The 17,177-nt window shown below is 39.2% G+C and overlaps 1 protein-coding gene across 5 annotated transcripts in view; it reads left to right on the forward strand.

Moving 5' to 3' along the window:
- The window catches only part of TENM1 (teneurin transmembrane protein 1), a 548,864-nt gene that overhangs the window by 433,550 nt on the left and 98,137 nt on the right, over nucleotides 1–17,177 (forward strand). For all 5 annotated transcript variants that reach the window (XM_051792682.1, XM_051792691.1, XM_051792676.1 and 2 more), the window contains one exon: nucleotides 16,363–16,548. In XM_051792682.1, the coding sequence (XP_051648642.1) occupies nucleotides 16,363–16,548 (186 nt within the window). The remainder of the gene's footprint in view (nucleotides 1–16,362; nucleotides 16,549–17,177) is intronic.

The raw sequence follows: 17,177 nt of genomic DNA on the forward strand, positions 1-17,177 counted from the left end.
CTTCCAAATGTCCACTCCATCTCTGCTCTGACCTGTGGACTGCCAAAACTTAATTTCAGTGCATCACTTCAGGATACTCCTCCTAAATCCAAAGTTCCTGCTGGCCAGTTGCCATCCCCTGAGGGCCAGAAAATCCTCTTGCAGAACTCCAAAGCAGCTGTTAGGATATGTTTTCATTGAAGTGTTTGAATTGGTTCTCAATAAAAGCAGCTCAATATGGCTTGAAAGTCATTCAGATACTTAGTAATGCTAATCCTGCACTACTTGTAGGACACAACTTATGAAGGCTTTTTATTCAGCTCTGTTAAGATCCGTCCTTTCAATATTCTTAGCTGGATATCTGTTTCAGACATATTTGGCCTCTTTCTACCCTACAATATTGAACTTCCATGAAAAGTCATTTTCTTTTGTTAGCTCAGATTTCAATTTACCTCTCCCAGGGATGACATGGTTTTCATTCAGGCTTTGCCTTGCTGCTTATGCACCTCTTTGTAAAGGCCGTTCCTCTCAGCTAACGTTCAAACATACAGATAATATGCTTCTGATTCTTCTGCCTTCTTTAGGCAACATCAACTGAATTTCACTTGGAAAATATTGGCAGATTTTTAGCTACACCAATCAAAACAACATTGATGGGTGTCTTTTCTACGGCCATATGTGACATCAGGAGAAGAAATTAAAAAAGCACCTTCCGTTAGTACCTAAAATTTGGTTTGTTGTATGGACAAGATCAAAGTGTTTTAATTGTTCTGTGTGATTATAGACTGACATGTATTTACCATGACAGAGATGGATTAGCCTGTTTTGCCAATTTTCCAACTGGCTTGAATGCTGAAGGTCAAAAGCAAGCTATGACTTTCACTGCTTCAAAATTATACCAATGTCAGAAATTTTTAGAGAAGCAGCATGGAGTTATTCCAGTAGCTTTCAAGTGGTGCACCTGGGATACCACTGTTATAATTCCAGTTGCAATGGCCTAGGCAGACATTGCTTGCTGCCTTATCTGTGGTATAGTCTATGTTGAAATATACATCTTCTCCCTACAGTAACTTTATTTCTTTAAGTTTTTTACTAACTGTCCCTTGAATAGTTATCTGTTCTGCTGTCTGCAGTCTTCTTTGGACCGTATGAGGAATGAGGAGAGTTCTGTCCACTTTTGCCTAAAAGTTAGAGAGGCAGAGCCATTAGGGTTAAGCTAAGCTTATCTCAGGCAGATGTCCACAGCCATCTCTGAGGAGAGCTGTCTTTCCACCACTTGGATTCCCAAAGTTTTTCCAAGACAAAAAGAAACAGCACCAGCACTGCTTACAGTTCCACATTGTCCAAGATGTTGGCCGCTAGTCCCACCAACCATACAGCAAATAGGTCATCTTTAAATATTGAAATGGCTTTGGCTTACACTAAAAAAAAAAAAAAATAAATATGAGTATTCTGTGTTCAAACTAGTTCCTTACTATCTTGTTTATCACTTTGCCCATTTAATTCTAGTTTTTCCTAGTTTGTTCATCCTTGTGTGAGTCGCACAAAAATGCTCAAAGACATTTATCCCTTACCAGTTTAGCCATCTGACAGTGGGTGTGCCCAAGAGAAATGCACAAGGTATTGGGCTCCACTTCTCATTTAGTCTCCCCCCACCTCTACAAGATGTGGATAGAGAACAGGAATTTCAGGCTTTGCTCTAAGTGAGACTGATTGTATAACATGTTTTGTGAAAACCACCTGTACTGCAAAAGGTCGTCCTTGGAGTGTTTCAGAGTCTCAGCATCTTTACACCAGCTGAATCCAGTTATGGTAGTATGTGAAAATCCACTATTAGTCAGACCTTGAACACAGAGCTCAGCTGACCTGTGCAGTATGGGCGTGATTTACGGCATATGTGACACAGACAGTAGGATGGAAGACTGACAGTACACTATTTTAATGTCACCAGGACTTCAGAATAGTCAACTTTCTACTTTCTGTCTGTGCATCTTTGTTGCTTTATTTATAGGCTGTCATCCAAAATCCCTTGATGTTAATGAGTCATCTCCCTTTGAGGCATATAGGCAGTGCTTTTCAGAAAGAAAAAATCAAACTCGTGAGTACTGACTGTTCATGTCAGGTAGAAGGGAAGCTCTGGATAATTGAAGGTGCAGCATCAACAAACTGAACAAAAAAACTCATCTTCTGTTCTCAGATTGACAACTTTAACATGGAGGCTTGAGATTAAATATCAAGAGAAAATGGATGACAGAGTTGTTCAGGGGGGCAGAGCCTTAACTAGCATAAATTAGTGTAACTGCAGTGATACCACCAGTGCAATCCCAGTGTGTTTCAGGTGAGAATCCAGCCCTGAGTCACTAATTAATTGAAGCACTGAAATATTATAGACTGAGAAATCTGTGGCAGAGCTGATGCCTCTGACATCTTGTCCTGCATTCGTTTCTCTAGACTCTATTCAGCCAAAGTAGGCCAGTTTCTGTCCCCTTACTCCAGGACATTTGTCATAATTCCACTGAATCCATTTATATCACTGAAGCAACCTAATTATGATTGGGAAAAGAATACTGGCAGTTCTTAGTCACAAAAACATTCATCCTAAAATGATTATATGGAGATGGTATATATTTAGCATATCTATTTTTGGTTAAGCTCTCCTAGCAAGATTGGTGGTAATTTTACAAAGGGCAAAAATGGATCAGCAGCCTCTTCCTTCGGTGTCTTGTAAAGCATAAAACCTCTTTAAAACTGAAGTGCTTTGAAAAATGCAAAATGTTGTAATTGTTGTAAATTGATATGTGCAGAGTGGAGTAATTTAAAAATCATTAGAAGTCTGCATTTTTTAAAGTAAAGTGCTTCAAAAAGAAATGGAGGCATAATACAGTGTATTAATATAGTTCAAGACATCTCAAATAGGTTTCAAAATTAAACATCAAAAACTGCAACTTGAAAAAATAATTAGGTGAAACCATTTCATCATAATCAGGAACTCTTCAGATATAGGAAACTGTAGAAAGTGTATGGGTGTCAGTCATTCTCATTCACCAAGGACAAGGATATTCACTACAAAGAACTTGCAGCAGTGAAAATAGCCTTGAAATTCCCTCAGTATGTGATGTAATGTTGTGCCTTTTCTATAGACTGCTGTGTTCCACATTGGTACTTCTACTCTGCTACCTATTTTAGACACATCTCAAGAACTTTTTAATTACACTAGAAACACCCTTCACTGTTTTGTTCTTAAGAAATGATGTACTTACTTAATTCCATCTAACTGTCCTCTTTCTTTAATTTGTGAGGAGCTTTTCCTATTACTGCTCTGCTAATTAAAAGGATGATTGAAGTTTCCCTGCTGTACATTGTCTGACATTGTAGAAAGACTCTTCTTACTACCATATATTTCATTGAAAAGAAAAAAACGCTGTGTGACTAGTTTGATTTGTGTCTCCGGTAGAGTTGCAAGAGTTTGCAAAAAGATATCTGGTGAGCAAGATCTCTATTAAAAACATAGTAGTTAAGGATTGGAACACTTAATATGTGTTGCTGCAGAATTTAAAACATGAGAAATTTAAGGCAGTGAAGAAGCACTCCAGTGAAAATTAATTATCCTGCATGTTTAAATCAGTCCAGAGGGAACCAGAAATACCTGATGTAGTAATGTATTGATTTAAGAAATAGGATAAGTCAAGGGTATGAGATATAGAATGAAGAAACATGGGATGTTTTTGAACTGATTGCTGCTTATTTTGCAGATATGCCAAAAATAATGGCTCTTTCCTTCCCTTTTTCTTCCTGAAAATTAAGATTCTTAATCTATTGCTGTCTGCACCTCATTCAGCAATTATTGGAAATATTCCTCATTTAAATGTAAATGCAATTTAGTTAAGCTAGCTTTTGTAAATCCTGGTCTAATCCACAACGAGGTACTACCTATTCCACAGGGTGGAATCCACAGACCCAATTTTGGATGCTTCTATCCTAGCAGCTCTTGACTTATCCAGGAGCAAAATACCAAAATTTCTCTGATGACAGCAGTATGGTCTTATTTATCCTACCTTCTGGGTAGCTCACAGAGCCTTTCCTCTCTGCCTTCAGGGCATCATGTCACTACAGGGAGTAAAGAACTGTCCCCCTCACTGTGCTTTGTGCTCAGGCAGTACCAGTAGATCTGTTGTGAGAGTAATGCTCCTTAGGATCCTTACCAACACCTGCGTAAGGTCATGCAGATTGTGAAACCAGAGAGTTTAACAAAGTTGTTGTAATCACCTAGTAGCAAAACCTGGCAAATAAGTGGGATTTTAGTAGCAACTCAGGTGCCAAAGTGGCTCAAGCACCTTTAAATTAGGTAAGCTAAGCAATGGGTTTTAAAGGTCTAAATTTGTACTTGAGATGCCTGCATCCCTCTTTGTATCTCAACCTTATCACCTACACAGTAGTCAATCTTCTAGACAGTGATTAAGAACTATAATAAAACAACTGACAGGATATAGTATGGAAACAACTTCTGTGAACAGTCTGTGTGCAAGAAAATGTCAAGATGGTAATTTTGAATATGGAAAGTTTGTACTCCACAGGAACCCTTTATAAAAGAGGACTCTGAAGTAGAGGAGTTGTGGGAATGTTCTGAATGCTGCATTGGAGGGAGAAAACCAGCCTAGGTGGTCAATAGAACAGGAATGACACACAAAATCTTCAACTACTAGTTTTCTAAGCCAAATCTAGAGATGAAATTCCAACAGATTATCCATACCACCAGCTTTTAAAGAAGGGTTCTTGAGTTAGAGTGAGCTTGTTTCCTGCAACTGGAAAAGCACAAATGGGAATTGCTAGAGCAAGAGTACAGAAGAGCACTAGAACAACTAGAGGTTTTGTCCTTCAGTAAATTTCAGAACATCTATTGTGCAAAATATGCAGCATCAGTCCCTAAAAAGCAGATATTTATAATATTTTTTTGTTGTCATGGTAAGAGTTGTACAAAAATAGCTATCATTTCAACATATTTATGCAGCAGAGTCTGTGAATTTTAACTTCCTCTGAAAATAGGAAATTGTTATTGATAAAAGTCAAACCCATGGGAACTTTCCCTATGTACTGAATTTTTAAGCTTTTTGGTTGTGTGGATTGTTGCAATCCACAGATATGTAGACATATAAGGATTTCCTGGTCTCTGCCCTCTTTAAGGATGTTGAATGTTTTGGCTCAAGTAGCATGTTTTAAATTAAATTTATAGTCCTTTCAGTGGCTATAGAGTAAAAACTCCTTGTGTATTGTAGCTGCAATGTACATTTGAGCATGTTGGTCTTCAATCCAGGAAGCCTTGTCTATTTTATGAACACATTATTAAAATAGTATCTATCAACTTGTGGTCCAAAATCACTTTCTGATGGAGTGCAGAAAGCTGATTGTTCACATGGCATGTGATTGTTGAGCTCCTGCTCCAGTCCCCCATGTGCTTCTTACAAAAATGCCTTGAGGGAGGGTGGCCAGCCTGGCAGTGCCTCTGCCAGGTCTGCAGAGTCGGTACCACAGAGGCTCCACAGAAAAAAATGCAAGTCATGAGCTGCACCTTTGCTTCAGCAGCAGCAAGGCAGAGCAGCAGCTGCCAGATGCGTGCTGCTATTTCTGTTTGTGCTGCTGACACAGAGGAAGTTATGGTTTATTTACTGGGAGCTGCTTTGTCTCCCTCTGCACTCATCTGCACAGGCTCACCAATGGACACAGGGACGTTTGCTCCTTGCTGTTCACAGGCAGCACTGTGGAACTTGTGCTAATTGAGACTGCACTCCCTGTTTTTGTGCAAGAGCTTGTTATGCCTCACAGCTGAGTTTGTCCAAGGAACTGTTTATTTGTGCTAAAAAGGGAGGAAGGAAGGCCAGCTTCTTCATCTGCTTTTGCTTTTGCTTGTGAACCTGAGATTTTACTTAGAAGCTGATAATGATTTTTGATTTCTCGCAGTAGTCTTTCCTGTAATACAAATTGGTTGTTGGGAACACAGAGTCCATAAGGCTTATTTTAGTTGATCCGCTGTTTCACAGAATCATAGAGTGGCTTGGATTTGAAGGAACCTTAAAGATCATCTAGTTCCAATTCATTCCCCTACTGCGGACACAGACATGTTCCACTAGACCAGGTTGCTCCAAGCCCCATCCAACCTGGCCTTGGACATTTCCAGGGATGGGGCAGCCACAGCTTCTCCGGGCAACCTGTGCCAGTGCCTCACCACCCTCAGAGGGAAGAATGTCTTCATAATATCTAGTTTAAGCCTACTCTCAGTTTGAAGCCATTCCCCCTTGTCCTATCAATACATGCCCTTGTCCAAAGTCCCTCTCCATCTTTCTTCCCTTCAGGTACTAGAAGGCTGGAATTTGGTCACCCTGAACCCTTCTCTTCTTCAGGATGAACAGGTTTCCATCTCTCCATGTAGTCTGGCTCTTCAGGGGAAAAAAAATAATAAAAATAGAAGTACATTCTTCTAAAAGCATCCAACCCTAGTGTATAGATGTAGATTCTGCAGGTCACTATCCCCTTTCCCTCTGAGTGATGGTTCTGTGTCAGATTTGGGCATCTTTGTCACTTGTGGGCTGCTATTGTTTTTACACAGGTGAGTCTGAATAGATGTTTGTGTCATATGTTGAGAAGAAGTGCCAATGCCCACCTTTTCAGCATTTTGTGCTCTTTGGAAATAGGATAAGTAAAATATATCTTCATTATTGAAGTCAGCAGGCACATATAACATTCAGAGTACAGACCTGGGTGAGGTAAGCACTTACAGCACAATTTTTGTGAGTGGGCCCATATCCAAAGGTCATCCTGTAATCCTATTAATTAAAGATGGTGCCTACTTGTTGCAAACAGTGCTTAAGTAAATCTTTACCTCTTTACTGAAAATTACTAATCAAACTTAGTAATTAGATAATTGTGGAAAACTTTATGCTCTGAGCAGAGCCCGAGTCAGTGTTAACAATAGTTAGTTCTTTATGTCACAAAAGATTTAGTGCTTATATAAAGACACATCCTGATCCCCTCAGGCAATCTGGTGAACTTTTGCTGAAAATAGGTGTCTCAAAATCTTTGTTTCCTTTTGATGCTGTATTAGTTCAGGCTGTACCTGTGACATGGCTTTATTAAGTGTACCTACTGAGCCATCTCTTAGCCTCTTTCCTTCTTCCCTACAAAGCCCTTTGGTTGTTCTCCATGTTTCTCATTGTTATCACAGGCCTCATGCCTTCCCCAATTCCTTGTGGTCTGTCACTTACTCAACAGGCTTCCCATTTTTCCTGCACAACTCTCTTTTCAGTCCAAGCAACTGTGGATTGCATTTTCCCCTCTGTGAGTGAGCACAAAGGCATTGCTTTCATCTCACTCATTACTGCTCACATCAAATTGTTCTGGACTGCTTTCATACCAGCCTCCTGATCAAATAAAATATCAAACAAGGCAGATGTTGCACAGCATTTCCTTTTGTGGTTCTCAGGGTGTTGCGTAGGATTTCAGAGCTTGTTAGTCAGAGTATAAATCTCCAGTGACGACTGAAATCTCACTGTTTTGCAACAACTACAACTTGAAATCAAACAGTGGAGACAAATTATAAAACAGGACCAAATTTGACAAGGAAACTCCATATTTACTTGGGCAATGGTATTTAAAAAATGTCCTGGTCAGAATACTGTGTGGTTCTCCTCACCCTTGTGTCAGTCTAATCTTCCTTGCTATTAGGTTACACTTCTGCTCATTTATTTTAAACATTGCCACACTGGCTTTGTCCAACCTGCCAACCTGTATCATCTCTAAGAAAGAGACAGTTTCTGCAGCTGAAGTCTCTTGTGTGGCAAGCCCAGCATAATTGTATTCTGCTTTACACCAGTGCTATGGCTGAGTAAACAGGGATATTCCCAGTGGCAAATGAGGAATCCTTTTCAGTGGTATCAATTTTCAGAGCTTTGGATGCCTGAAATGAAATATGTGTTAGTATGTTTACCATTACCAGTCCAGCTTCTTCAGGCTGTATTGATTAAATTTTTGTACAGTAAAAATACCATTTTGAACCACAGTGAAATCAATATAGGGTGAGTTTTTCTATATATACAAATTGGATTTGGATCAGGGAGAAAATCTTCATCAGATGAAAAATAAAGCTGGGCGAAAAAAGTGTGATAAAAGATCTAAGAAGGGGAAAAAGTTCCTCTGTCATTTCCTCAACCTCTGTTGTATTTGCCCTTTAGACCTTTCTGTCTGTCCACTGATTACTTTTGTACACAAATAAATTTTCAAGCAAATTGAGGCTTCCAGATTGGAAAAGATACTTTTAAATAGATGTAGCATTACTAGACGCTACCTTACAGGGCTTTTTTAAAATGCAATTGCATTCATATATTTTGTAATACACAATAGTGCTAATGGCAGCCTTCCTACTAGAAGGCAGAAGAGTTATTTATGGAGTATCTAATGCATCAGAAATATGTTCAGTGAGGTGATGGTAGGATTATTTCCAGAAAGCAATTAAAACCACGACTGTATGGATGTTGAAATGTTCTGAGTAACAAACAGTGAGGATATGGCATTTTAGTTCCAGTGGCTTTATTTTATATGTTGTGGCCTGCGGTAAGAAGATAAGGAAGGTAGATAGATATCTGTGAAGCAACAAATCAGAAAGGTTTTCTACATAGAGCTTACAGTAGGAAGGTTTAAAATTAAATAATGTTTGGCAAACGGGGAAGTTTTGCCTTAGATCATTGTGCAGTAATTGTGTCTGAATTGTCCCAAATAATAGCCAGGGCTGTGTGAAGTTTATATTTCCCCACTTATATTCTAAAGATACTGACTATTCAATAGTACTTTTCTGCAATTCTTGTCTCCCTAAGGAAGACCCAACCTCCTGAAATGCCTCGTTGCCTCCCAATAGAACAGCTCCTGAGATAATGCAGGGCAAAACATGAAGAGTGCCCGGACCAGTCCTTTGCTCAGTCAGAGTGATTTCAGCTGTACTGGTTTTCAAATGCCAGTGAGACCACCCAGGAGCTTATTTCTTATTTGCTGGAATCACTAATTCATTTTATAGCAAAACTGATGAAGAGAAAATAGAAATGGGTTACCAGTCATGTAATCATGAGGGAAAGGGGGTACTTAAGATGAATTTGAGTAATAGAAGACATCAAGAAGACACAAGAAAAGAATGATATTTAAGGGAGCTAAGGAATGTCCATGTGTGGACATTGTGTAATGCATGGAAAACTGTAAATAGCTGGAATATGTTATGAACCTCTCTAACATCGTTCAGAGCCAGAAATGAGGGCAAATACAGTTTAGAATAGGACTTGTTTTCTCTTTAGGTATTTTTGCAGAATAATTCCTCTTTGGCATAACATAGCTTTATATGCTACAGTCTTGCTTCATGACAGTGTCAGAAAAGATAAATATCAATAGCTGAATAAATTTAAGCATTCTAGTCTGATAACAGACTGTAACAGAAAAGTATTTGAGACACAAATGTTTCAGTTTGGGTGAGGTGAATCTCACTCTTTGTGTCTTCTGTTGGGATGGGCCACCATGTCCTACTTTGGGCAAGAGCGGAATCTTTGGAAATGACTGTGGAAATTATTTTGGAGGTATATATGAGAATAAATTCAATGTAATAGTTTTGCAGAAAGAGTTGCTTCAAATTTATTCACCCAACTATGACACATTGTTGGGGCATTGTGAGGTGTCCTGTAATATATTTCAGTGTCAGATGTTAGTGTGCAGTGCATGAAGAGAAGGATAAGGAGTATTGCAGCAAGAGAAATTTAGATTGAGAGAATATTTGTCTGTGAAGAGAGTCTGGTAGTGGTATGGATTGCCTCATCCTGTCAGAGGTTCTGTGTTGCTGGGAGCTTGTAAGGGATGCCAGGTATGATTTAATTTCGAACAAGAATAGGTGATCCTGTGAAGTCCTTTGCAGCACTATTCTCTATAAATTTATGTTAAAATAGGTCAGTCATTTGGTGATGATCTATGATATTGATTTATTTTTGATTGTACTAAATTTCACATAAAGTTCTATGGCATGCTCCTGCTGTGTGTTCCTTGGCGGCGTGAAGAATAGGGAAGAGGTGGGGAATGCACCACTGCTGCCTCTGGAACCTGATTTCTGTTTGCAAAAGGGAATGTTTTCACAAAACCTGGCAGCTGACAGATAAAGACTTCAACATTAATGTTTTGAAGACACTTCCACGTCCCTTTAATTTCCATCTCAGGCTTGAAGAGCAGGTGCCACTGAATACTGGCATAACCCATGTAATACTGCTGTGTTGCCTCTAAAAAAACTGCCCCAAGCTTGAAGAAACCTTAAAGATCACCCAGTTCCAAACCCCCACTTCCCCCCACCATGGGCAGGGACACCTTCCATGAGACCAGGATGCTCCAAGCCCCATCCAACCTGACCTTGGACACTTCTAGGGATAGTTTATTGACATAGCTATGTTTAGCTAAGAATGTAAAAAATTGCACACCCAACTAACATACTGTGACACTGTTGGAGAAGCCAAAATTAGATGCAGTTATAGCATCCAGATTGCCAAAGAAGTTTATGTAAGTTGGGAAAATAATATAAACTGTACCATAAAAAAAAAATCTCTTCTAGAACAGATATATAAAACTTGATAACTGCATTAAACCTCTACAGTGCACTCTTAGGTAACCTTCTCTAAGGGAAACAAATTTCCATTAGGTTTTACAGCAAAAAAATAGCTCAGGTGCTTTTGAAACTCTAAAACCTTAAATTTTTCAAATTTTTTTGTGGTGTAAAAAATTATATTAATAAAGTCAGTTGCTGAAAATGAAAGCTAGAACAGAGTTGTCTCCAGGACACAGCAGGAAGGTAATTTGAAAAAGCTCAGGAACATTGTTGAAATTATCATGCAAGCTTATTAAATGCAATGTATATTTAAATTGAAAAAACTTTCTTTATTAGGTCTAGATAGGTGACTTTTTTGCTGCCTCTAGCAGTTAAGCTTATTGGGTGAAAGTCAGGGTAGATTAATTTCTAATCTTTATGGGAAACCACTTATTAAAAAATGGATAGCAAAATTATTAATATGATACTCAAAGTTTAGACTGTAGAACAAGACTCACCACTGAAGAAAAGTATAATGAGTGTTTCATAGTATTTGGCCACTTTTGTTTACATATAGTTTTGTATTCTTAGCATGATTTTCTAAGAGTTATTTCTGAAATATGTTGAATTAACATTAAAATCTTTCCTTATCATTACAAATTATAAAATATTTAGCTTTAATTTCCCTTTTCATATCGCATAAGTAGGAACTTATTATAAAACACATTTGAAAGAACTCATTGTTGACTTAGGTAATTAAAATGAAGAGTGTGGAGTGAATTTTTAATGCTTTTTAGATTAGCTCAGGAATGATCAATTATTTGTCTCCTTCTCAGATTATGTACAAATAATGCTTCACAGCTCACATTTGCCTTCTTCCAAGAAATTAGTGAGCATTCAGAATTAAGGACATGTCAGTAAAAATTCCAGGCTGATTTGAATATTTTTTAAGTCTCTTATTCATTAATTGGTGTAAGTCCAAGGACTCTGAATTTTAGATTTGATGAAAACTGTATTTGATGAAAGTCTGAGAGAAGCCGGGGTCGGCTGAGGCCAGCTCCCGGCACTCTGCCAGCACGGGGCTTGCAGTGACTCTGCATGGCTGAGCTTGCTTCAGAAAGAAAATTAACTTTCCAGCCCTACATTTAGAGAGCCTTGTTTTGATTTCAAAGTGTACAGGTACAAAAACTGATGCAGGACCACGGATTACTGTGGGTTAGGGTGACTCACAGTTGGTTTGGTGGGAGCCATGAAAATTCACAGCCACTGAAGAGCTGGTCTCCTAGCCACAGACCAGCCTGCAACCCACCTCGCTCCACAAGGTCTGCCTAGAGCTCAGGCTGGCAAGCTGAGGTGTATATCCCACTAAACCATGACAAAGAGGAGTGGGAGAGAAGAGATAGATTTTTGTAAGCCTTTTTGTAGCACCAACACAGTTGAGGAACTTAAGGAACTGGGAGTGTGGCACTGCACATTGTGAGAATGATTGACAGTTAATGGAACAGAATAGCTAAAGGTTTGTGATATAATATCCCTAAGTTGACTAATCCAAAGTGTACCTGTCACCTGCCTCCCTTGTTACCTTACATAAGTCACCTTCCCCTTGCTCTTGTCCTTTGCAGTCAGATGATGGCACAGCTTGTGGCTCCTCAGCACAACAGTCCCGGTCTAGGCTGTGATCTGCATCTCCTCCCTTGCCTTGCCTGTGTTGCTTCTTTGATCCCTCCTTGGGCTGATTTAGCTCAGCAAGCTGTCAGGTATTAACCCAGGAACATAAACTGAATAATTATGTGACAGTTTCATGATCTGAACCAGCCCACCAGTTTCAGATGCTAAGCTCCAGACAGGGATCACAGAGCCAGGAGATGGATGGAGAGAAGTGGAATAGTTGTTTCAATCAGAGGAGACATCTTTGGCTGTCTCAGCTGCTGCACTGACCCACAGCTCAAAACCCTTTCCCCTCTGTGCTGGCCCTGCTGCATTTTGGAGTGCTATAGCACCAATTGGTTTGGAAGGAGGAAGATGCTCCAGTGAGCTGAACGGTTACATCTTGTCTGACTTGCTGTCCAACTTCACCACTGTCTGAATTTTTACCACATCAGCTTTACTTAAGTCTATTTGCCTAGTTAAAGTTACTGTATAATTTCCTGTTGCAGTTGGTCCTTGACCACTCACTGAGTATCTCAGTTTGGCTGGTCTGCTGTAGAAACCTCATCCCTCAACACAAACACAAATGCTAATGTGGCTCCCTGCTCTGCTATTTCTGGCCTTGTTTATCTACAAGAGGAGCTAAGAAATAGTTTTGCATTTAAAAACAGGACAACCTGAACTAATAATGCTTTTTTTGATCTTAGTTGTTTGAATTAGCTGTGGATTAAAGCTGCATGTTCTACCACAGCATTAATAGGATAATGTTAGGCTTGATTTCCCTTTCTTTGCATGAGAAGTCTGTGGAAAATCTTGGATTTGCGTGGTAGAAGAATACATTATCATGGTAAACAGCATTTCTGAAGCCTTGTTTGAAATCACCAAAAAGAATGTAAGTCTCAAGGTTGGCCTCAGTGATGATAGTCTGAGTTGGCTGAGCTACAGGACAAGGAGGGGAGCTGAGGAAAGTGTCAGATCCAGACTAAGAAACCAGGTTTCATTTCATCTGGTGCTCACAAAATTGGGTTTAAATTGCATTAAAGAACACTTAGATTCAATATTTTGGGGGGAAAATGCATTACTAGAAGGAAAGACAAAAGCTAGGTAAAGTCATTTCAGTATTCCTGTGCTGGAACAGATCTGACTCACAGTTACTGTGCTCGGACTTGCTGTCAGAAATGAGGTGTGAAAACTGAATACCTCAGTGCAGAACAACTAACCTAACATTTCCTGTCACACAAAGCCAGTTTGGGGTCCAGAACTTGTGTTGCTGTGTTGTCTTTCCAAGACAGCGTGATTGAATAGATGCAGCCACCATATTCCAATAGGCAGAAAAAATAAAGTAGAATTTGTTTATCTGTGTATGATCTTATGTGGGAAAATAGAAGAAAAAAAAAAAAAAAGGAGCTTTATGAGTGAAAACTGTATACAAGGCTGACCTAGGATATTTTTTATGAGATAGAAAATCCTGTATCTCCCCTTCATTAAAAATTTGGAGCTTAAATAATGTTTAAACATTTTATTCCTTGTATGAAACATGGGGGAAACACTGGAAAACTTTAAAACATTTTAAGGTCTGTTTAACTTTGTGGTTTTAAAAGGGGAACATGTGCAAGATCTATCTATGTCCCTATGGTAGAGATGTGCCTACACTGCCTTCAGCTCCATGCTGTTATTTCTTCTGTTTGTTTGCAAGATGAGTTTGTCATGATTAGATTCTGTGGGGTAGACAGACGGGTGAGGCAGCCATCCATGCCATGTGTGGGAATGTGTTCAAGGTTTTCCACAGCTGGTTCTTAGGTCTATTTACAGACAGGGAAGTGGTAGGAGCTGCTAGAGCTGCTGACAGGGTCGCAGGCTCTATGTGTTGCTTTGTTTCTCCACTTCAGCCATTGCTACTTCTGTATAACGATGCCTACAATCCTCACTGAACTTTTGGGATCAATTGAACTAAACCAGCCCCACAATTACAAAAATCCATACAGCAGGCACTCAATCCAGGAGGGTAAAAAAACCCATCAGGTCCACTTAGCTCGACATATTGTAAACTATAGAATATTTCTTAATATCCTCTTAACAATCTTTGCCACTTAAAGTAAAATATCAAAAGCAATAATTATAATGAACTAGAGGGAGATCAGGAGAGATCAAAGGCATCCCTCTAGCAGCCTAAATCCTTGAAGTAGCAGGTAATTTGTTAGATTTAATTCTCAGGAGTTAGCCCATGCCCCAAGCTGTAAAGATATGTTAAAATAATATCGGTGGTCCTCTGCCAGTCTGGCCTGGGGATGATTATTTTGTGATCTGGTGGGATCAGTTTACTTCTTGATCACAGGAGCAAGTATTTGGACGACTTCAGTACCAATGGAATAACAGAGCAAGTTCCTTCATCATCCTCTGAGCGATCTCCAAGGTTTCCAATGAACAAACAAGTAACAAAACCAAAAAGCCAAGACAAATTATGCATCAAAGGGAAAGAAATCCTTCCCAGTACCAGCAGATAGGCAGTCCAAGGCATGAAGCATTAGATTAATACTTGATCAGCAGGCAGCAATCAGGGCTTTCTAAGGGATAAGGCCCCAGACTCAGCACAGTTTTTCATTTGAATATAACAGAGCAGTTTCTTTCCTTGTCTTACATATTCTTTTACAGGATAGAGTCATATCATCAGATAATTATTTTTCTCTCATACTCCAGTATAACACAAGTCCCTGTCTGAATAGTACTTCACAGTTGCTTTTATTGAGTTTTGTCTGAGGTTCTTTACCATGCCTTCTACTTCTTCTTCTGATTTTTAGTTTGACCATGCTCTTGCAGTTTGTCACTCACTGATCCTTTTGATTGCACCCTGTGCCATCAGCCTGGCTGTCAATGAAAATAAGGGCTAAACTCATAATTTAAGACAGAACCCAGCACACCTGCGATGTCATTGTGCTGTTCCATTTCTGTGCTGCTTTTTTCTTTGTGTTAAAATGATTGGAATTGATAAGATTTCAATTTAAACTTTAAAAACTTTTCTTGGTATATAAGTGACAGCATTTGTCACTACAAATTCTTTTAAGAATGTTTATATACAATAGTTCCAAGATCTAAACGATCATTGTTTAAGATCTGTCAAGGGAAAAATCCTGCCACAACTAAATATGTAGCACTGACATTTGAAATGAGAGCAGACACGAATATTTGGCTTACACTTGAAGTGCTATCAGCTGCTTTCCAAGAGGAAGAGGGAGGAGACATTTCTGTAGCAGGTTAATTGCAGGATAACAAGCAAATTCTGTCTCTTTACACTAATTATTCTAAATAAATTCAAACTACAAGGAACCTTTCTATAATGAAGCCATCCTTTTCACTGAACGACTTTAGTCTAAGTGGAAGTAGAATTGCAATTGGCATATGGTGATGTATTGAAACAATTCAGGACTTCCATACCACTTCACAATCAGGGCTGTTCTACAGTACCCAGTTAGAGAAGTTCTTTTGAGGGCAATGGTGGAGGTACTCCTGTCTTGAAACAACTTTCCTGGTTTCTTGGCAGTTGACTCACAGAAGTCAGGGAGGAAAAGTTTGAGTCCTTGAAATGCCTTTTAGAACTAGGGAGATCCAAATCATGTAATGTTGTATATTGCCATCAGAGAGGGGTGCTTGCCTTGCCTCTTGCTCTCTGTTACATTCCTGGTGGCTCTCTGTACTGTAAGTGAAGGCCACTTTATCATCACTACAAACATCTGAACATCTCAAAAACTGGTTTGCTTGTATGTATTTTATGTGCCACTTTATCCTTTAATTCGGTTCCCTTGCAGTATTTGAATTTATAAGAAAAATACTTTTTCAGAATTGAGTCTCATCAGAAATCGGTCAAAAGGTATGGACTTTTTCATGTCATTGTTTGCCTGTTTACTATTACTCTACTGTTTGCAAAGACATCATTTGCAGTCCCTACTCCAAACAAATAAATAGTCTGGGAAGTAACTGCTAAAGAAGGAGGCAGCCAGATTGCATAAGGTCTGTACTGGGTGATGAAATCCCATATTTGATCCAATAGATGAGTGATACTGGTACAGAAGGGATTTAGTCTTGATGCAAAGTCTATTTGTGCTGTGACACTGATGTTTCACGTGGTGTGTTTTTGTTCTCCTCTGCAGAGCTGTGTACCCTGGACTGTGGCAGCCACGGTGTCTGTTCCAGGGGGATATGCCAGTGTGAGGAGGGCTGGGTAGGACCAACCTGTGAAGAACGGACCTGCCACTCTCACTGTGCCGAGCACGGGCAGTGCAAGGACGGGAAGTGCGAGTGCAGCCCTGGATGGGAAGGGGACCACTGCACCATTGGTAAGGGGGTTTGGTACCCCAAGAAATAAAATACATAAAATCTTACTCAGGTCTACGCAGATCTGCCATAGCCATCATTCTGTTTGAAATTGTTTTGGAAAAACAGAGGTCCAGAATCCAGCCAGGTGTAAAAAGGTGCCTCTGCACCCTGCATGTCCCACAGAATAACAGCTTGGCCCAGCCTTCTGTATAGAGGAAATAATAGAGATTAATTAAGTTTTCTAAAAAAAAACACACAAAGGAAAGATAAATGTCCTAACATGTTCATGTATGCACTTTGAAGTCAGAAGGGAAAAGTGTTTAAGAAATAGGTGGTGTGAGGGGACAAAGCTATTATTTACCTTAAGTAATTCTTGCATTAAATCTCTTGCCTTTCTGTCTGAGAATTTACATATTCTACTTACTACTAACGGTGTTTTTTCTAGAGCTGACTTCTAACAATATTCCTAATAAGGTAAAGCTTTCATGCCTTTTTAGAAGTTATTAGTCTACTACATAAATGCAAGTTATATTTTAAATGAAAAACAACAGGTTTTTGAAAGTCTAATAGTGTTTCTCCCTAAAATGTCCCAAAGCAAGATTATTCATAAATGTTTTAATTGTTTATAATAACGCAGTATCTACTATTC

The sequence above is a fragment of the Manacus candei genome, unplaced genomic scaffold (assembly GCF_025592945.1).
Source record: "Manacus candei isolate 608988 ecotype Guabito, Panama unplaced genomic scaffold, ASM2559294v1 h1tg000003l, whole genome shotgun sequence".
NCBI classification, from domain to species: Eukaryota; Metazoa; Chordata; class Aves; order Passeriformes; family Pipridae; genus Manacus; species Manacus candei.